General features: G+C 37.2%; 1 protein-coding gene across 1 annotated transcript; it reads right to left on the reverse strand.

Annotated features, from left to right (window-relative positions):
- Positions 1–236: 236 nt before the first annotated feature.
- On the reverse strand, positions 237–23,386 carry LOC108669676 (cGMP-specific 3',5'-cyclic phosphodiesterase). The gene is made up of 19 exons (XM_018157077.2): positions 22,993–23,386; positions 17,993–18,111; positions 17,317–17,475; positions 16,962–17,051; positions 14,262–14,393; positions 11,266–11,409; positions 10,852–10,992; positions 9,763–9,900; positions 9,391–9,493; positions 7,519–7,645; positions 7,098–7,203; positions 6,525–6,668; positions 5,464–5,643; positions 4,341–4,494; positions 3,693–3,838; positions 3,279–3,362; positions 2,598–2,754; positions 2,205–2,269; positions 237–1,411 (listed from the first exon to the last, which is right to left on the reverse strand). Exons 1-19 carry the CDS (start codon positions 23,141–23,143, stop codon positions 1,340–1,342), a joined length of 2,412 nt encoding a protein of 803 aa, XP_018012566.1. The 5' UTR covers positions 23,144–23,386; the 3' UTR covers positions 237–1,339.
- Between the last annotated feature and the right edge of the window lie 243 nt (positions 23,387–23,629).

The raw sequence follows: 23,629 nt of genomic DNA on the forward strand, positions 1-23,629 counted from the left end.
GCTCCAAAAATGACGAAGAAATTGTGCTGGCATGATTCCGTGACGTGGGATCTGAACCGTAACCTTAGATCTTGTCAAGGGTAATCTAATATCCTTCTTCACTCGATCTTTCAAAAATATTCTATACGATTTTGAATTATATATGTTGAGAAACTAATTATGTAAATTCAATTGATGAACTGATTAGTGAAAAAAACTCAATATATGCGAAATTCATTGCATGATTGCAAATAAAATTCAGAGCACGTAAAAATAAAATTAAAATGATGAAAGCGGCAATGCTCGTAAGGCAACGAATGCAGCGACGAAGATACGAGACACTGAGGTGTGAACAAAGAAAGTTCATGCCTGATGAAGTTTTCTTAATCAAGCTAAGGAGAAAACAACAAATTCCCACTATTTTTATATCTTCGATGCTACCAATACAGCTGAATTAATATTCAGAAGAGAATTATCATCCCCATGACGAAACATTTTTACACAGAAGCGAGATTATTTTGATTTATGTGACATAAATTATGAACCCAAACCTTCTTACCTGCTAAAAGTAGCATTAAATCACCGAGTAAGAAGCGTATCAGTAGCTTGCGGAGCGAAATGCCCAAATTCATGTTCTGGTACAGGACCGAGCCAGAATCTTCTGTAAGTTCCAAGCGTTACAAAATACCAACTATGAACAGCAATCATTTTAATTTATACCGTCATCTAAAGACTATTTAATCGCCGCTTCTCCCATAGGTGTTCCAGAATATTTCACAAAATTATACAATTTTATCGATTATACTCCACATCAAACCGCATTTGTGAGAGGTTCAGAGCTAAAGATTTACTTTACAACATCTGTCTCTTTTTAGTCTGGACACATTAGCCTGAACTGATGAACAACCGATTATGCTGCGTTGAACTATTTAAACCGTGCGAGCCGTGATACAGATAGTATGAATGTATACATGCAGCGCTTTGAAATGGAATACAACATAGCCTTCATCTCAATAAGCAGCGGAGCTGTGACTTGGTTTCCAGTGTGGATATTACAGTTATTTGTGCAGGCTTGATTCATTCAAAGGTTTCTTCAATCGGCCTCGATGATTGATTGAACAATAAATAAAACTGCTTCATCTCTCTCTTGACGATCCTGTCATCGTAAAATATACACTTGAGCGCCTGAAACTCTTCCAAAAAACGAAATTCTTCTTCGAGTCACAATAAAAAAGTGATAAATCACCGTCCTTTCAGACTCCTTGCGTTGTCCAAAGCAAAAAACGATTGCTGCAGGCGGATTCCAGGCTGAGTTTGATCTTGATACATTATATTCTCGCGGTGCGGCGAAGCTCGTTCGTCACAGAGCGCAGCACCAGCGCTTCAGTCCTTTGTCTGAAGTCTTCTGCTTCATTTTTGGGTAAGCAATGCTCTGCAAAAAAAAATTAATTACTAAGTTGTTCAACAAAATGACGCCATCACCGAATAATCCCGATTTTCGTATTCATTTTTTAGCTAAACAGTTGGTGAAAAAAATACTGCCAATAAACATGCAACAAATATCCCCAACATAATTTCAGAGATCATTGAAGAATTGAAGCTTAAACTTGAATGAACAATATAAATACCCGTAAGTGCTTAATGTGCATCATACACCGAGAAAAAAAGCTCTTGTGAATTTTCTTGCTGAACGATGTATAATATAATATGATATAATATATATAATATGCAGATATAATATGATTTCTGTTGATCCCATATATGTTTTTACTATGTGCAGCACAATTCTCTTCATCATGGCACAATTCTCTTCAACAGCATATAATAATAATATTCCCTCTTTTGCCAAATTTTCCCATTTTTCCCACGAGCTAAATTTTGTTAATCACTGTAAAATACTAGTACTGACAATCAAAACATACTTGAAAGCCTAATCACGCAAATCAGAATCTCGTTGATCGAAAGAAGATCAGAGTTCACTTGCACGAGCGAGAGAATTTTTGTCTATGAATTCATTGACCATTTGCTGTCGCTAATAAATAATTATAAGCTGGAACATGCCTTTAAAAATAGAGCTATTCATTAATCGTTTAACCTTCAAGCAATGCTTGGAGGCGACAGAAAATCACGGTAATAGTTAGAATATTAAACAAAACATTATTTGTTTTAACTATGCACCCTGAATTACTTTTGTCTAGGTCGCTTCGGATCGGGGGCCGACTGACCTGTCTCTTGTGAAGCGCTGAGTTGGCCTGGTCGGGCTTGGGCTGCAGGGTGATCTTGCTCATCACTGGACGATACGGCACGAGGATCAGATCATCAATAAAGCTCAGCTTACAAGTCTTCAGCTTTAAACATACTCAAAAGTATCCTACAATCCTTCTCTTTACGACCGTAAGATGAAGATGACAAAAAGTGCATTTAGTCTACCGAGATCAAATTCAACACTTTTACATTTGCAAAAACAATAATGTCAAGCATTGCTATGCCCGAAAACGCCTAAGTATGCATAACAACATAAGATAAAGTAACAGAAAAGCTCTCGCTCGTATGCCTCTAAACTAATATCAACTACGAGTCATTAGACCTCCGCAAGGCCAGCGACATGAACGAGGTACCTTTTGAGTCGACGAGCTCGACGGGCTCTTCAATGGTCTCGTGGTCTATCCAAGTGAGTCCCATCTCGACCTGCTCTGCCAGCTTCTGCCACTGCTCTCTGTTGCGATCACAGCCGTCGTACAGCGGCTTCACCCACGGGAAAGATTCAGACAGCGCCTGGCTCAGAAATAATCAACAAAATATATATAGCATCACTTCTAGGAAATCGAGTCGAACTTCTAGGAAATCTGCAAAAAAATGCTCAGAGGTGTAAGCAATTATAATATTTTTTGGGTCAGGCCTTGATAAAGAGAAAATAATTTAATTAATTTGTGAAGAAATCCCAAATTGAATTGTAGAGTTGATTATGGATTTTGTACTCGCATGGGAAAACAATGATGTACTCGCATGGGAAATGCTCTTTTCAATACAACCGCTCCAAAAATTATTAAAAAAGAGTTGAGGATTGAAACCATTCAGCAAATAGTAATTATTGCTCGAAATATTTTTTTGATTTTGTATTCATTTATCTTCAATCATGAAAAATATAGGACAAATCTATTTATTCCGCCAAAGTGGAAAAGAGCAACTATAAACCATGAGACAATAATGTTCATGCATGTATTGCAAACAAAGTTCATGCAGCCATAAGCAGCGTATGTTTTGATAACTTAAGTCATGTCAATTTCAAATGCCGTTACTTTATACAGCGGCAGACAGATGGCGTTTATGAAGCCAACTTGCATTTGAGGAAGCTCGTCTTTCTTCTCGCGGTCCATCATCGCCTGTAAGGAAATAGAAACAGCAGTCACCTTATTATAGAAATTAGTTCCAGCTAGTGTAATTTAATTAAAATGTGAATACAATCTCGTGCGGGGTAATAAATGTTTGTGCAAGCTGCTCATCTCGAGCACTGAATCAATAACTAAGTTGAACGCGCGTCGGAGGCTCAGGATCAAAGAATGAACAAAAATTGTCCTGCGGGCTTCAATTCATTTTTATACAGTTTTTCAGTCCAAATTTCAAGCTTCTCTACTACTTGAGAACGGTTCTCGGTTGGATAACTAATCCACAAGAAGATCGCATTAGAAGAAGTCGATGATATTAAGACAGACCACGGGCTGCTCGTTGAGTTTGAGCTTCTCGAGGTCGCCTTGCTCGAAGAACTCGTCGGCCACGAGCTTGGCCACCTCGTGCTGCACCTCCCACGGCTTGGCGATCGCTGACACGTCGCACGCGGTCATCATCATACCGCACAACACTGCACAGTCGACAGAAATATGTTCAATGAAGTAAAATAATATTTTGACTCTCATATTCTGAAAATAATTAAATTTTGAAAATATTCTACCAATATAATATTATCAGTGTTTCAACATATATCTGTTTCAAACATATAGATAATATTTCGAAAGGTTTTAGTTCAAATGTCACAGCATAATTTGCAGAACAACAGAATAGTATAGTATTAATGTAAAGCATTTATAAATGAGCATAGTATAAATGTAAAAAATTTAGTAAGTGCCCGAAGAAAGCTCATTGAAAATTTTCGTTTACAAGCAAGAACTTCGGATCAACTTCGGTGGAAAGTTATAACAATTCAGAAACTGAATTGTAGTATAGCAAAACTATTCCATGATGCTGAAAACTTAGGTGGTAGGAACTCTATAAATTATATACTTTTCTACGGTGGTACAATAATACGCATAAGCATCATCACATTAGCAGTATCATTTTTTGTTGAGAAAAACTATCAGACTCACGTTCTTTCTTTTCCTCAGTCTGCCAATCGAACTCTCCGTTGTCCGTGAGTTGCAGGAACTGATTCTTCTTCTTGAAGTACATGGCCATGTCAGTGCTGAGGATGGCTTGCTCCACCACCCTCATCACTCGGCGGTACTCCTCCGGCGACAGCATCTGCCAGCCAGCATCAGAGACTAGATTCTGATATTTTTTAGACTGGAAGCTCTATTAAATTTGACGATGTCCTCATCGGCCACTGGAATCGAAATTAACGGACCGCTACTTGCTTGATATATTCTAATTGGGTTGTCAAAGAATATATTAAAATGATTACTCGAGTCTATATTTCACGGTTGATAACCCTATACAACACGCTTCTAGTATTTTTGCCAGAATATCTTGACAATTCATATTAACAGCTATCATTTAACCATATATTTGTTTAATATATTCATGAGGCCAAAATATCGATGCAGGGCTGCTATTACTCAAGTCAATTATATCCCCCTTAAATTCCACTAGGAAAAGTAAAATCTCGAAACGCATAAAATATTATCTATATCGCGGAGAAGGTTCATCAAAAAATGCTAATTCCTTGATGAGTTTCTGAGGTCAATTTTAAGCATTGAGATCATCGCATCTTAACCAGCTAGTTCTTTTATGTTTTTAAGACAATATTACATGACCGAAATCCTATCCTAAGTTACGACCGAAACATGGATCATGTTATGGCACTATTGCATGAAGCTTCTAGCACTTGTAGAGACGACGTAAGCGCCGTTATAATCAGGGGCTTGTACGTACGAACATTACGGATAGCCAAATATTCGGTTATCGAACGGAACTCAAGTTACGAATATATTATTTACCTTATTTATACCTTAGATGTATTAACTTATTATTAACCCAATATTATCCAACATTCTATTGATACACGTTTGATTAGGCAACAATATATTGTCAAGTAAAACTCAAGAATTAGGGATTTTAGATGATAAATGATGATGAATTAGATTCATTTATTGATTCTTGAAATCTGAGTACTATTCATTGATTTAGTTTTCAATCAGTTTTCAATCATCCAATCCTAGGCCACATTGGATATAAATTACAAATTTTTATTTTGTACACATTGTTCGGTACCTGAAAAATGTTGTTCGAGTCCTGCGAGAGAATCATGACGCACTGGTCGAAGTGATGATGCTCCATGGTGCTGGTGGAGTACAGCAGGGCCAGGGGGCTGTCGGTCTTGGTCTGGAAGGAGTTGTTCGTCCCTCTGTGGTCTAGATCATGACTCAGGCAGGCCACTAGAAGCCCCAGCATCTGTATAGTCGATTTAAAATCAACGTCGGACATTTTATTGCACAGAAATTTGAAATCGGAATGAATCATCCAAATTATGATTATTCCACAATGATGATCTGACTGCTAATGATGACATGGATTCTGGCCTGTACGTTTAGTGTAACTCCAGACAGAATCGTTTTGCATTCATTATTATGTGTCTGTTATCATGCACTGATTATTGATAAAAAAAGAGTAAATAGATCAGGTACTTTTGAACGAGACGATAAACTAATACCATGTCACATTATTCACCAGCCTCCGGACAATGAATTTATTTATGGCAAGATAAATGCTTTAAATCCAGCTTCTGAAGGTAAAACTGATCATAATTTTAAAAATACATGATGGTTTTCATACTTCATTTTAATATTTAATACCATCCTTTGATGATTTCTTAGGTAATTCACGGGTACAAATTTTCGCACATTGTAGGGGACGACAAGTAGTGCGTTGTCCTTTTTAATGTTACTTGACGAGTCAATAATATCCTAAATGTTGAAAATAGTTAAGGATCATATTAACAATTAAAGATTTTCATGTGAGATCCATCAGTAATAAACTGAGAAAACAATTTGTAATTCTGTAAGACGAGTCGGGACATCCACAATATCCCGACATTAGCCAGCATCCGTAATAATAACTTGCTCGTTTATTACAGATATTAGTCAGGTAATTATTTTCATGTTTCCAGGGCTTCATTATAGATCCTTCTAATCACTCGCACAAGAACTCCAGTATTGAATTTGAGATTTTTACCTCAAATTTGAACAAAAATGAATAAAACGCAATAAAAAAGTGAAGAGGATTAACGAAAGAAGATAATTTATCTCAACGGCGCTGCAGATCGGAATATATACCTCGAGGTCGTTCATGAACTGCTCCATCTTGCCGGTCTTGAGCATGGCGAACATCGTCTGTGCGACCGTGAGAGCGTGACGCCAGTTGTGGTACTTCACTGGCCGGTAGTTCTTCTTGACACTCAACACATACCGGCACATCACCTGCATGTTCATAGCGAAACTTAAGGAGTACCTTCACAAATGTTCATTTTGGAAATTATTGACAAGAAAAACATTGCAATAAAACATTTAGAAATGGTCTCAAATAAGGTCAAAATTGCCTCGCCGTTTGGTTTCCGGCGCTGACTTTCGCTGACTTATAAAACCAGAAAAAATTATTTCATGTCGTTCAATTCAAAATACGATCCATTTGAATTACTGCATTAAAACCGATCAACTCCTCACGCTGAAATCCAGTAACTGCAACAACAAAAGCCATAAACAAATAGGCCACAAGTCACTATATTGGTTACAACTTGAGCTGAAACAATCGGCCAATCTAAAATTAAGCTTATGTAGCGTGAACAAAAAATGAAGAACTCCATGTTGATGTACAGGAAAAAAAAACTTCCCCCAAAAAAAAACGCTCACCTGTTGCGGTATCCTAAATTTTTCCAGGAAATTGAACTCTTTGAACATTCGGATGACGCACATGCAGGTTTCGTCATCCGTCAAATGGATGTCGCTGAAGTCGAAACTGTAAAACATGTTTTACGGAATTACTTCGCATGCACGGTTTTCAGATATTTAGGGAAATTGCCTATGGCAAAGAAATATACAGAATATTACTTAAGTTTAATTTTTTATAATGTTCAGATGTAATGAGAATAATTTCATCACACATCACGATAATATCTTTGTACAAATTCCTCGAGTAGCAATTTTCAGTAGTAAGGAAAAAAAATGAACATAAATTAAATTTGTACGCATAGTGGAGACGTCCAAGCACCTAATAACGTACGAACGACTTTTGAATTTTACATTTTAAAGTTAAAGTTAAATGTAAACTGACCTGTAAAGCTCAAATTTACTGGCTTCAGGAATTTCTGCATTTTGCAGTTTTTCAGTGTCGTCCTGAGCGGCAGTTGCGTGATAACTAAGGCACTCCAGCGCAACCTTCTGCCGCGCCATCAGTCGACCTCAACAGTAAACAAAATGTAAATTGTACGTGTGTTGCATTGTACGTGTGTTGCATTGTACGTGTGTTGCATTGTACGTGTGTTGCATTGTACGTGTGTTGCATTGTACGTGTGTTGCATTGTACGTGTGTTGCATTGTACGTGTGTTTCATTGTATGTGTGCTGCATAGTGCGCATGTTGCATTGTACCTACATGCATTGTAACTATCATGCAAGGTCTGTCGGTAACATAGAAAGTAAGAATAACATGTAACATATCCTTCATGTTCTATGCGTCGTTCACAGGGCAGGAAAATGAATGCTTTGGAACTAATTACAAAGAACAAGGAGTGGGAGAAAATTAAAAAAAAACATACTCTTCAAAAAAACTGCGATGCGAAAAAATACAAAAATAACTGCCACAGTGTAATTTACAGCAAATTACAAGGTAAATGTTCATTGGAATAACGAACAATAATATGTGCTATGCTAGAAGATGAAAGCAGACTCACTTCATTCTTTCGGTCGTAATAAAATTATTCATGGATTCTAAGCTTCTCAATTTCACTGATGGAATTAATAAGAAATATACAATCTCAATTGATGGTTGGTATTAAAGCATCAAAAACGTATTCTTCGGCTTAAATAGTAGTTTGGCGCCAAAATTATACCCACGGATCATTCTAGTTTCTCTTATGATCAGGAGATTTAGAGAAGATTCTCCGGTATTAAAAAAAAATAATATATTGGACCGGACGTGCATGCAACAAGATCATAAGTTATTCTTTTTAGCGAAGTGCATAATTCTGGATTTGCTTTGAGCTTAATAGCTCTTATCGTGTTCAGATTTGTTGCGCGCTGGACGGTAGCATCAAAAATTCGCATTAAAAAGAATCAAAACTCTAAAAAAACATAAAAAAAACATTTTAAACAGATGCTGAGTAACTCATCCAATTTTCTGTGTTATTTCAACAGGCTGGAGGTGGAAAATATAATTTCGAGATTTGCTCTCAGAGCTGTCAAAAAATCGATTGCTTTCGTCGCTGTATATTTTTCGCGGAACTTGATCTACTTAAACTTCAGGGACCACCGAACGAAAAAAATAACTATGATACACATATATACATGCCCTCATACAGGCCATGCACTCATATTGGTTACGCTTATGTAAGTGGTTGCATAACTTCTGTAGTGCATCATGGCAGGAGCTTCGATCAGGACGGCTGAGCATCAGAGCATGATAATCCATGAAGCCATCCATCTCTTTTCGCGGTGAGTATGCACGCCGCAACGTGCGATGTCAAAACGACCGCAGGAGAGTTCGGTATTTCAGCTTCAGCTTCTATTTCATACGACGAAACCTTAGCAATACTTTGTATTTTTCGACTAAACTGATTTTGAATAGCACCGTTAGATGAATATCACCGTTAGATGAATAGCACCGTTAGATGAATAGCACCGTTAGATGAATAGCAGCGTCAGATAAGTAGCACCATCAGTTGAATGACACCGTTAAATGAATAGTACCGTTAGATGAATAGCACCATCAGACGAATGGCACCGTTAAATGAATAGCACTGTTAGATGAATAGCACCATCAGATGAATAGCACCATCAGATGAATAGCACCATCAGATGATATAAAATAATGTATGCTACAAAATACTATAAAATAATGTATGTTGCAAATAGCGTAAAATAACAAGTTCTTCATAAAAAGTCCTTTTTGAAAGTTCCCTATGAGTTCCAAATGCAAAGCAACTCACAAGCCTTCTCGTAGACGAGCATGTTTTGCATGCCCAGGCCGCTGAATATCGCAAGGGCTTCCAGCGTCCGTACGTCATTCTCGCCGAACCTTCTTCCGTTCTCCTGAAAAAATACACTGGACATGAGATTAACATAAAGCAAGAAGTGAATATAATATAACAATTTCCGTATGAAGAAATCTAATGAAAATATGTGTTTTTGCATATCTCGCGTGCTTCGTGAAACGCACATCTAATTGAAAAAAAAAAACGAGAAAAAGAATTAATCTGCTGAAATTAATGATCTGCCTCCCCGAAAACAAAATATTTGGATAGATACGAATGTTTACGATGATAATTGACTATCTATTATTAATAATAAAATATGTTTACCTTGTTGATCATCTGCGCTACGCCGAGCACCACCTTGGAGGCGTTGTATATAGGCAGGGAGAGCACGCTGTTGATGCGCCCTCCGTAGTCCATGAGCGGCGCCCCCAGCCAGTCCTGAGCGTCACCGATGTTTAGGGCCTGGATAAAAATAAAATAATTTGAGCGCGAGGTGAAACTGTATTAAAAACAAGGGTGGATTTTCCTGGCGTCTCGCGGGATAGATAAACATTGCAATTCTAAAATCTCGTTTATGTCATCCTGAATATCGTCATCCGAATAGTTTCATCTCGAATCCAGTTGATAATTCTGAAACGATATGACCATAATTAAAGAAAGACCCATCCAAATTAACAGTTATCACGGAACTTCCATTCGAGTCCTATTTTTTAAATTTAAAATAAACTTAAACTTAAATATCACATCGTATTCACGTATTTGGCCTTATTCTCCCTTCATTTATGAGTGTCACGGAATTCAACCATTCAACATAAGATTTCTCACGTAATATCCCGACACAATAAGTATCGTGGTCATGACCTCGAACATCGTCAATTTATCACCGGTAAAATACTTCAAACACACAAACACGTTTGGAAAATATATAAGATGTATACACATATGAGAAATTAATACAAAATGTTACTTGAATATTGAGCTTATTTTCCGTAGAGTAACTTTGGAAGAAGCTGCTTGCAACTCATCTCATCCGGAGCTAAAAATTAAAAACTTAAATTGACCATAAATAATTGAAAAGAAAATTCCCCGTTGTTCGCATTGCCCTAAATTCACACGAATAACTTGAATTTACAGTACAATCACGAAAACCTTCATTGCTGACAGCACACAGAACAAGCTGCTTTACTGAGGCACACAACAGTCCACTTAAGCCGACGCTGCCTTTCAACGAGCTGAACATTGAATAGTTATCGTTCTCAGATTCTTGTGGCACACTGCTCACTCAACTCGTATGATTTTTTTTTAAAGTCTGAATAATTTAGGTTTATTTCTCAAAAAAATTTTTGTATGCTGAGGCCCATTTGACTTTATCATAACTGATTATTCATGGCTGGAGCAACATTTTAGACTCACTCTTCGCTGGTCAGCGACGTAGGCGGCCAGCATGGCGAGACTGGACTCGCTGAGCTGCGGTCCTTGATGCTCGCTGATGGCATAATTTCCGTCACGAATTGACAATTCGAAAGCCGCTTGGATGCGAGTCCTCAGTTTTACCTTCGAATGCAATAATGGGAATGAAACGCCGCACTTTCGTCCTCTGAACAAAGCAATAATCAAACGGAATGGCGCTCATTTGCAACGCCGTCAAATGCCATTAGCATTTTGGCCTTCAAATTTCAGATACAATTCTTGGTAACGGTTAATTTTTTCCGAACAAATTGAACAATACTCCTCCATGTAGCTACAACTCAGTGAATCATGTTAATAAACTGCAATGATCCTCCTTAATTTAAAATGCTGAAGTAACGCTGGTATTCTTCAACTCACAGTTTCAGAAAACACGGCTTCCGGCAGAGGCAAGCAGGATGACTCCGGACTTGAATCTTTTATTGCCTTGCAGTTCACGGAAGTCGAGGAACACAACTCTAGGCCTTTCTTGGTTGGGCTGGTTGTCTGAGTCTCTCCCAAATCCTGTGACAATATTCAAAACAACTTTTTAGTTTAGAGACTGGGACATGAACTTTTAGGCCCAAGTTTAGAAGAGTACATGTACCTGATAGAACAGCTAATTATTAACTTTAAATGAGCTAGAAACCATCTTAGGAGAGTTTCAGAGTTAGAAGAACGGTCGTGGCAACGACGAAAAAATGCATGAAATGAGAACAATTTTCGCAGTTAATCATAATAAAAAGAAATTTGCTGTCATAAATGAGAATGGTTTCAATTGAGATTAATTGTAAAATACGCAACATCAGAACTGCATCTGGGTTTTGAAATGTAATCAATATTAGCGCGCAGCAGCGGTCCTCAGGATCTCTTTTGAGGAACTTTTAAATTCCCTGGGAATTGACTTTCCGAACCAATGCGGAATTCAGAGACGATCGTTCGAGAATGCAGGACTAATTTAAAAGGTTACTCCTTTGAATCGTAAAAAATGACGGTTAAACCTGATACATGTCTAGTTGCATAAGAGTGAATAGTCAATAAAATGATACGGAGTCAAGTTTTTTAATTGACAGGCATTGCTCGTAATTTTGTCACGAGCAGACACCAACAAATTTAGGTTGCTTTTAACGATGTGTGAAGAGCTTGCTTTGAAGAAAAACTTTAAATGGGGAGCCATAATGTGACGAGCTCGGAGTGCGGGATGAAATGGCAATCATGATTGGATAATTTGTATACACTGAGGCGAATACACGCGTAGCCTTGGTCGTAATAGTAAGCAATGTTTGGTGCGGATTGGGATTTTTTCTCATGTGACGATGAATTTGTCACATGACAGACTTAATGAGAATAGAATACTCGAAAAACATGAGTTGTACTAGCTCATGCTCATCAAGACCTAAGCTCATATCTCCTAAAATATTTGATATCACTCATGAAGACTCAAAATATTTCGTTAAAATCAAGTCTAGTGAAAAATGAAAAATTATTTTTGATTTTAAAGCGACGATCAATTGAAATTTGAGTAACTCCAGAAAATATGAATAAAGTTCTAAGTTATATCTGCTTAATGTTAAATAAATCCATTCAATTTAAGTTAGAATGAATTCAATTGACATATACTGAAAACATGAACTAATTTCAACATATCCGCTGAGAAGTGAGCACTTTACACCACATAGAGAAGCAAAAAATTTCAACGCATGCTTGATGTCCACGCCACTTCTAGTAGTAACTATTGCATAGCACAGTTTCCGTTAAATGAAAGACAACGTTGCAACTCTATAGATAAAATTCATTACTCAAGATAATAAGAAAATCAAGTTTGCTGTGAAGTCTAAATCATTTTGTAAAAACAACCTGGCTACAATACACTCGAGAAATATGAAGCCCTTGAGGTCAGAGTGGAAATAAGCGTCTCTGCAGGAGACAGAAGCTATAAGGCGTCAACAGCCGGCGTGTGTGGACCACCCCTTCAATCGCCTCGTCTTGTCTTGGCTTTGGTCCAACTTGCGAGTCTTTTTCCGTTAATTAATTTTTTGTCATTAAATAATTACGACCCGTAGATGACCCACAAACGCAATGTAATAAACAGCTTTCGGTTTGACGACTAATATTATAGAGGTGCTCCTTTTTGGGGATGCTTTAGCCCGTGGGTCACTAACACCGCAGGCATCTCAGACATAGAAAGTTTGAGGGCATTAATAGGATATTTATGATCTTGCACCTTCGAGATTATGAATAGATGTAAGTGAAAATTTTTTAAGAAATATTTCATGTTTTACTTTACAAATTTCGTCATATTTACTGCAAATTCTATCCCGTTAAATCCAACGATCATGCGATAAATGCGATTCATCTATTAACTGAGGCCTCTTCTAGTAATTAGGATGATTATATTTTTGGATTCGGAGAAGCGTAAAACAATTTTTCCAATTAAAAAAGCCGTCGGCATGGATGGTATTAATTTAAAATAATAAATGTTGGTTTTGGATGTCAATGCCTTGAAAAAATAATAATATCGATGTTAAAATGATTTATTTCCTGTCACTAAAGATTAACGATGGGATTGAAATTAATGTTGTATCTTCATAATCAACCCAATCTAATTTTTATAATCTTCTTATAATGATGTGATGTTTATGCGTTGAAAATGTTATGTATACATACTCAAGTATTCGAACGTGTCCAATTTCAAGTTTTTATCTCTAAACAATTTTGCTTGCTGCTCTGATCTTTCACATCGATTTTCAGGATAGTCTCAGGATGATCCTGATGATGACCAAGCTTTCAAATGGTTCTAATGCAGAGAAAATTAGGTACAAGTTAATTATACTGAATTTATTTTCATGTTCAACTATATTTCCCTTGTGTTCCTCTTAAGTCCTATTTCTCAAGTGAAGCGGTTCAAATTTGTACCACCAATTAATATTGGTAGCCGCGTAAACATTCACTTTAATCCATTTCAGTTAAGCTAAGACATTTCTTTGTATTTCTGTGCCATCTTCAGATCACGGACATATTCATTTTACTAGACACTTGATCGTGCAATAATGTTGGGCAAATGAGGTGCTGGGATGATGCACTGGACACTCACAAGTTTGTCGGCGCCGGAGACGACGCCTTATTACTATAGTTTCCCTGCCGTTATCAGGTCATCGGTGTATTACTTCTCGTTGGACAGAATGTTGTGTATAATGCTGCGAATCACATAAAAAACTGGGCCAGGTACTCGAAAGTCTGTCGAAGAAGTAGACAACGCCTAAGCACTTTAGTTTCCCCTGCCGTCATCAGATCATCAAAACATTTTTCTCCTATCGGAGATCGTGTTGTTTATAAACAAGCAGCGAACCACATAAAGAACAAGACGATGTACTCACAAGTCTGTCGATGAGGTAGACGACGCACTTCTCGCACCTTATGAGGTCACGAGCCTCTGTCATGATCTTGGTCACGAGGCCGTCCAGGGAAGACTGCTCTTCGAACAACCGACGAGCGAGTTGCAGCATCAGCTGGTCAAACACAAATGCAAGTTCTTCATATAAATTTCACGCATTGAAAGTGAATTTTTAACTAAATTAATGAACATTATTTCAATCAATTTAAACAGCAATTTTAAATATTTTCGAATTGGCAAACAGATATTCAACTTCCCTTTAATTTACCCTTTACTTAAAGTTTCGCTTCAGTTCAAGAACCATTAATGTACAACTGGTAAGTAAAAGGAGAGCGCTGACATTTTTTATTACAACACTTCTCTTTAACTTCGCTTTTTGTTTGTTTGCCAGTCAGCTACAAATTTTATAATCGATATTTGACACACTTCTACCTGTCCAATCGATCTGAAATTTTGCACACTTGCGTAAAGTTGGAGACTGTGCATGAATCGATTGACAGAATAAATAATTTTAAAAATTACATTTTTTTCAATAATAAACAAAATTTTTAATTATTTTTTCTGCTACATATCTTATTATCGATATTTGACACACTTCTACCTATTCAATCGATCTGAAATTTTGCACACTTGCATAAAGTCAGAGACAGGAATCAGTTGACAGAATAAATAATTTTGAAAATTTAGGCATGTGAAACATTCATTGTAAAAATTTTAAATAATTTTTTCTGCTACATATCTTATTATCGATATTTGACACACTTCTACCTATTCAATCGATGTGAAATTTTGCACACTTGCGTAAAGTGTGCAATAAATAATTTTCAAAATTGAAATAAATAATTTCAAAAATAAGAAAAATTTATATTAAAAAAAGTTTAACATAATTTTGTCTGCTACAAATCCTATAATCCACATTTAACATACTTCTACCTGTCAAATCGATCTGAAATTTTGCACACTTGCATAAAGTCAGAGACAGGAATCAGTTGACAGAATAAATAATTTTGAAAATTTAGGCATGTTTAACATTCATTGTACATGTGTAACAACAAAGACACTGGATTCTTTAAAAGTGTTAAAAAAATTAATTTAAAAAGTAATTTTTATACGCATATTTTATTCTTTATGCGAGTAGTCAAATGTAGAGATCAATTCTGCCTATTTATAACTCGGATCTTTCAAATTATGAGATCACAAACTAAAAATGGGATGTAACTTTAAATTTCATTGCAACCAAAGAAGCCACACATGTGTAACTTTAATCTACCTATATATTGATTCTTTACTGAATCCATGTCCTGTATTATCGCTCTCAGTGACGCTCTCCATGCCAATTACTGCAATTATTCCCAATCTTATTATATATACATATAGTTGACAGCGAGTTTATTTTGTACTTTCACCAATATATTTCGTGCGTGAGCATTTATCTCCTATAGTTTCATTCATTGTAATTTTGTAAATATGAGACTCATGTACTGAAATTCGAAAACATTTCATAGCAATGAAACATTGTAGTTTATGTCATAATCTGTGGTATTAATCACAAAATTATTATTGGCTGTAGATAATCTGATTTATTGGACTAATAATTTTGAAAATTCTAATGGGCTTTCATGAAATTTTCTATACAGCATCGCCTATTTATAGCACATTTTCTCATTTATGGAAAAATGCACTATTGTGTTCGCCATGTCCGTCCGTCTGTTCGTCCGTCTGTCCGTTTGTCTGTCCGTTTGTCTGTCCGTCTGTCCATCCGTGACTTCACGTTTTCGTCTATGAGAATATGCGCTCTCTGTCACTCACTGCAGTGAGTACTGAGTTACATTTTTTAAACAGTTGTAATACTTTAATCATTGCGCTATACTTTAAATATTAGAATTTGGAAGTCCCCAGGAGTTATGATTGCGATCAAACGAGACGTAAACAATATTTTCCATCGCGACTGGCATCATCCTGAACATTACAAGCCATTTTTGCTGCAATATTTGCAGAGACAAAAAGACTTTACACGCGCAGTGTTGTGTGCACTACAAGGGCCCGTGCCGGCACACAAGCCATGCATTCTTAACGAGGCGGAGGCTTAGGACCTTTATGCGTGCATCCCCCAACGCGTTATTCATGGCCGTTGCTTCAAGAGCAGCAGGACATCGGATAGCTCGCCACTGCACTCGCTGCGGCTAATCAATTCCTCTTGAGAGTTTCACCTTACCCTCGCGATGACATTTCATCTCTCCACTATAAACATTACAACTAGAAAGGGCGGCATTTCCGTCTATCATTTTTAGTGCATTTTCTCATTTATGGACAGAATGCACTATTGTGCTCGCCATGTCCGTCCGTCCGTCTGTCTGTCCGTCCGTGTGTCCGTGACCTCAAGTTTTCGTCGACGAGTAAATGCGCTCTCTGTCACTCACTGCTGTGAGTACTGAGTTATATTTTTTAAATGGTATGGAAGTTTATACAAAATAGTAAATGAATTGCCGAATGAAAAGAAATCATTTCTTCGTAAACTAATGTTAGATGACATTGAATATTTACATGCATCACCGGCATAGATTTATCTCCAATAACTCCGCGGTAAGTGCTCCAATGATTCACATATACAAGACGCAATAGAAAATTAAAAAAATATATATATATATATATAGCGAGAGATTTTATATTTCGTAGTTAATACCTGATTCCGTTTGTACTCGTGCATTGACACATTGAAGAGATGAGCGTTTTGTAAGCCAACGCCACAGAAGGCCAAGTGTCTCTTGACCACCTACGGAGGAGAAAAAACAAGGTACACTGCTCACATTTTGCTTTACATAAATAAAAAATAAAATGTCTTCATTGTTGCAACGCATTTATTTTACTCACTCCAGCTCTTCAGGCTTTGCTCATGACAATGTAGCACAAAACGAAAAAGTTCATGAAGCACCGAATGAATTTGTTCAATGTGCCTCTCAGCAACCTACTTACAATACGAGTGAGTTCCAAGTAATGAAAACCACTGCCGGACCAATTACAAGGCCTCTGCCACATACCTCGACGTCGTGCTGCGTGAATTCCTTGGATCCGTTCTTCTTGTTGATGATCTCAGCGACGCCGACGACCGAGCCCTCCTGGTCGCAGAGCGGGATGCAGAGCACGCTGCTCGTCCTGTAGCCCGTACGCCTGTCCACCGACGAGTCAAACCGAGGGTCCTGACAGGCAAACATCATTGCAAAACTAAGGTATAAATAGAGAAAATATTTCTACAGATATGTACGAAAGATAGCAAAAAAATATGTTTATAGAATGCAGTGAAATAGGCGCAAAGTAGGGCGCAGATCATAGATCGCCATTTATATGGTGAATAACAGAACTTCAGTTCCGGGATGAAAATGCCCTTTCCAACAAATAAAAATGTACAAATAAGGTCCGCTCAAGCGAGTGCTACGAAAGGAAATGACGTGAGCAGTGAAATGAAACCATTTTTTATTTTGATTTTTAATGTCTTTAGAAACGTGAGAAACAATGCGACGAACATTGAAGAGCATGAAAGAAGTTTTTTTACATTTTTCAATCACGAAAAATAGTAGCTGACCTTCATCGAAACTCATGATTAATGGACAGATTATTACTGATGAACTGGTTCAACACTGAACGGGTTAATCACTTTTTAACTTTATCAATGTTGTTAAAATTTTCCAAAATATAATTAGAAAGAATGTTGCTCACCTGGTAAGCATCTTTGATGTTGAGTATCTCCTTGGTGGTTGCCACGTGACCCACGATGCCCACCCCCCACGGCAACAGAATTCTTCTCTGCGCTGCGTTGACCACCGCTTGCTCGACGCCTGGGGCAGGCAGCGGGAGTTTAATAGAGACTCAATTTTAGAAAATCGTATAATTATGTAATTGATATTATCGCCCCAGTCGATCATTGGGTTTCGGCCATATTTTCTTTGGTGAATTGTTAACTATTTAATTCTCAAGAGTTTCTAGGGCGTTAAACAAACGCACTATTGTTGTTTAACTTATTTAGGCAGTCTGACTTACCGCTCTACGTTAGAGAGCTTAAGGTAAAGAAGGTAAGAGGTATGATTCTTTGGTCGAGGCCAGGATATCAAGACGCTACGCCAATACGCAACGTTAATTACAAGAAATCAAACAAGACGCTACGCTAATTACAAGTAATTTATGTATAATTTGAAAAGATTAGAGTTGGAAAATACCTGTTAACCTATGTCACAACAACACTAGTCAATATATTAGAACTGAATACTACACTTTTAAGATCAATGGGCTAGCTCAATTTTTAATTATTGACATGTACTGCATAGGAAAAGCCGTTGGGTAAGTGGCCATTGGCCAATAACAACCCCAGACTGCAAAATTTGTATTGCTTTATTGATTTGGAGTGATTCAAGCTTCTGGTCACAAGAGAACGCATCTGCTCTGCCTTAATTTTTTTACCTCAATTCCACTCTGATGCACTCATGAAACATCTAATGTGAGACACTCCAATAAATTTTTACTAAATATAGCTTTAAAGAATTCGGCAGAATATGGTTGTATTGATTCTCTAATGGGCCGGCATTAACCTGAAAATGCTTGTTCTCTGCATGAAAAAGCAGACCATCCTTTTAAAAAAAATTTCTTATGACACTTCGAATAACATTGATACATACATTTGCCTGTTTCGCAGAGGTCATTTCTATCAACAATCATCGATACTTATACGGCAAACTGAAGAGTAGAACTTACTTATATTACAGCATATTTTAGGAAACACAATATATTAACAAAATTAATAATATAATTGATAACAGACGAATGCTTGCAACTACAAAATGCTATATCTACAAGCAAATATTATAACTCAGGCCAAACAGCGCAACGTCCCTGCATTCGGTGCGGAATTTTGAAATTTCCACTTACGGTGTTTCCGTTTCAGGAATTTTAGAATCCCTGAATATTTTAGAACAGAAGCATCTTTTTTTTGCTTGTAGTTCTTAATGTAGTTTTTTGCCCATTTAGTTCTCATAAACATGAAGTTAAAAACAGGTAAGTTGGTCAGCTAGCAATTATTTTTTCTCTCCATTAATAATTTTTTGTTGTCTTTTGTTTATTTCTGTTGGATAAATTTCGTCTTATGTTCATGTTGCATTCAGATGTTGTATTCAAGTTTAGTGCGTTTAAGTATTTTTTTCAAAAGGAGTAGAGGATTTAATCATCAGCTTTCAATTCACGTTCACTATTCAGTAATTTAACGATCATTCACCAACTCCAATCAGCGTAGCAACTTGAAGCCATCGAGTTCTAATGTTCTCTCTGTTTGCTGTTTCACCGTCATTTTCTTTGTACGAATGCAGGTATTTATTCCTTTTTCTCGATTTCACTCTTTAATTATATCCTCTACTGTAATCTAGCCAATACTCACTCAATTCATTAAACTTATAACGTAACTTCAATATTAGAAAGTGGTCTCTTTAATGACGTTGTGAAGCCCGGTTTCATAACGGTAATAAACGTCTCGTCACTTTTCTCTACTTCCATCGTTAACTCTTCAACCAACGTTAACTCTTCAACGTTAACTCTTAACTCTTCAAATTTCTTCTGGGCAAAGACTTTAAGGATTTATTTTTCGGAACATTCATTCTATCATAAGTCAAGAACTCGACCAAACATCGATACTCCACTGAACAATAGCTATTATTGAGACCTTCCTGCAGTTGGTCTAGCCTGCTGCTGTTAACATAATTTCAATGCCACAACTTGAATACTTCTATATACATGAAATTTAATTTGAGCTAAGACATTGTCTGTCCGATTGTGTGCAGAAATTCTCACATTCAATTATCATATAATTCACTTGTCAATATAAATTTTGAGATTTCGGTTGTGTTAATTTGTTGCATTGAATTTGGCGAATTTCGAACTGACGATGGAGCATTATACTCCGCAACGTCTTAAAAAAATACGAGTATGAAGTAAATTTTTGGGGCATTTTCTTTGCCTATAGTTTATAGTTAATTTGCGATGCAAGCAATTGAGTGACATTGATATTCAAAAATTTTGAAGATTTTTAATGAGTGGCTTGGACCTACTAATGTTCCGTTGTGAAATGTTTTCATATAGTTTTTAGGAACCACCTTGCTATTTACATCCACTTTGAGATTCTTCCTAACGATTTCAAAAACTGCTTTCGTTTACTCATTTTTACAAGCGGTCTTGATTTCTTGGTGCGGGTTACAGCCCACGAAAGAAGCAGAAACACAAATGAAAGAGCCAGAGCACCACGACGCGTAAATATTGGTCTTGCTGCGGTCAACGTGCGCGCAGCGATCTCTTACTGTGGGCAATTCGAGGCTTAGAGATTTATTGGACAACAATTGGGAACAGGATCTATAGGAGGAATAAAAGCTCCTTTCAAGGTTGATTACTAACAAGCTCTGGAATATCCTCCAATAGCAATAAAATGCACCTGGTCAAGGTCGCTGCGAGCTTTGCTCAGTCGCAAGAAGGATGTCGCGACGCCGACATGTATTGCAGAAGAGAGCGTATCTATTTAATGGAATTTGTCTCGTTTGAGAGCAGAAGATGCTCTAGTGGGCGACACGTCATAGATAAATATGAGCTTGTAGCAATGTCTTTTTTCTGTCCGTACTATTGAACTAGAACTTGCCGTCAGTATGTTTTCGTAAGTGCAAGGAGATGGCAAGCTAAGCTCAACATATAAAATTCCGATTCTCGTGGTCAAAATATTAAAAAAGAATATTTCTTCACTAACACGCGATCTGCACCTGGATTAGTCGTTCTTGTCAGCCTATTGAGCAAGTATTTCAAATACAATAATGTATTTGAAGTGTAAATAATATTGCAGCATTTGAGAGAGCGGTGAAAGATAGATTCCTTATTTTACGAGAGACATGCAATAGTAGCGCAGTCCTCATATATGCTTTTTTATGGAGTATCTTGACTCAGAGACAATATATTTCTGGGCAGAAGTAGGTGGCACTAGGCAGGGGCCAGATTATGATTCTGGGCAGACATGCAATTGTGCGTGCCATCAGACCACGAGGGCTGCAAATTGAGTGTCTTCAGTTAGCGTGGCACCGCAGCCCAGTTAATTTTCGCCTGCTGCAGGACCTTACAACAATCGCAGAAAATACCGACATTAGGCTGGGCAGAGAATGGCGTGGTCTTTATATTTAGTCAGAATTATTTTTCGGGCTAACCATAGATTATAATATGCAGGATTTTGTTGTTATTGCACGTTTAGCGTTTTCCGACCTCATGAATGAATAAAAAAATTAAAATAAATAGGTTTTTGCTTATCTCTTACCGAATGAATTCATTTACATCTTTTTTTTTTGTCTACAAGAGGCATTGTGTTATGTGCATGTATGTGGATGTGATTAATACTATTATTAACACTAACACATATGTATTTGAAATTACCTCGTAACATTAAATCACCTTCTCAAAACGGAAGGAGTGAAACATCAATACGCCGGATGGCTGACCATGGATGCGTCGGCAATAGGTAAGAGATTCGTAACCCACAGGGCATGATATTGAACACGGATGCTCATATGCATAATGATGACTTTAAATTAATTTTCCCCACTATGTTATGTATCCCATTATATTATAACAGTCCTAGTAGTACTATTTCATTTAAGTGTGTTATTATTATTATCTCGCAAGAGTTATAAATGAATCATTACATACGAATTCGAATCAACTTGAAATGTAGGCAGTTCAATAGTTTTCATCCCTTCCTACTCAACACATTGCTATAATTAACTCAAATTATAACTGTCGAATTTTTAGAACCGAAACTTAGACTGTCTGGAGTCTCACGCACGCGAGACGACCATAAAAAGATTTGAATGACACATTCTATCACAGTGAGGATGAAAGGATCGCATCAACTGAAGTGTGGCAGTTACGTCCAGACTTACGTTCATACCAAAGTTAGCGGACACTTATGAGGCATGGAAACTTTGGCGTATAAATATCATGTTCGGCATGTGCAGACATTTTTCTTCAGTTAAAGTAATATTCGCGGCCTTGCCAATTAATTTTTAACGTTTATATAGCTGTACTGATTAGTGAAAAATATTTGAAATAATGTGGATTTACTCACTAAATGAATACTGCGGTCATTCATAGATCTTTATTTATAAAGTGTAGAATTGTTAACAATGCCTTTTTTGTATGAAGATCTTGCATTTAAAAACTAAATACAATGAAAAAGAGTGGATTGACAAAAACTTGAATTGAATAGTTCGGGCTGGTCGCACATTGGTCAAAATGAGTATTTTACCGATTACTCACTGTACTTGCTGACGGGAAAACTGTACGGTGCTGTTTTAGAAAAGGGTCGAATAAATATAAATTATTTAGGTTAGGTTGGGTCATGTTCAAATCTTTAGTGGGTAACGTGACCACTAACCACATTGTCTTTCGTAAAAAGTGTCACATATACCCGAAATGGCACCAGGACAGATTCGCAGCAAATAATACGTCCTTATCACAAGCCCTCTTTGTAAGAGATTCACACTGATAAATTCGTACCTCTCAGAACGGTGCTCTAGTCTCCTGAATGATGAAAAAATCAACCGAACTAAAGTAAGAATTGCATTTATTGCTATGGTTAAAGTGGATTTACTTACTACTTGACTTTCCAATGGTTGTACCATGTCAACTTACGAGTCGTGAGCACTGACCGGAATCTACGGTGACGTCGAACAGCTTGGCGACGAGGTACTTGTTGTTGTTGCCGCCCTGCGCCAGGAACAGCGAGGCTCGGTCGGCTCGAGTCAAGTGGCCGACGTTGACCAGGATCTTGTGGCAGAAAGCATCCACATCCAAGTCCATGGTAGGAAAAGCTTATGCGGGAGACATTACATGGTTTCTTGTGCTCCGGGGCAGGTAGGGACCAAACCTGCCTTGAGCAATAGCATCTTATCATACAACTTAGACTGATCTGGACGGTGTACAGGAGATATCTTTCTCCTGCTTTTTCGGAACTTTTGGGTGTATTTTCTCATTGCTACAGTATTTTGTAACGCTGAGTTAGTGAGAAATCCACTAAGAATTAGCTAGAGTTAACATTGCCAATGAGCCTATGTCTGGAACAGAATGCATTAAATTATCGTCGGTGATGTAAATATATTTAATATGGATGCCATACATATTATATATGTTTTCTGAACTCATATTACTTCCTAAGTACCATTCAATGACACAGAACCGCATACCTAAAACTTATGAAATAGAACAAATCTCAAACGCTCATTAAGATCAGATATCTCTGTATGACCGTTTATGATTAGTTTCAGCGCTTCTATTTAATAGCCATTT

This window comes from Hyalella azteca, unplaced genomic scaffold (assembly GCF_000764305.2).
Source record: "Hyalella azteca isolate HAZT.00-mixed unplaced genomic scaffold, Hazt_2.0.2 contig3233, whole genome shotgun sequence".
Classification (NCBI taxonomy): Eukaryota; Metazoa; Arthropoda; class Malacostraca; order Amphipoda; family Hyalellidae; genus Hyalella; species Hyalella azteca.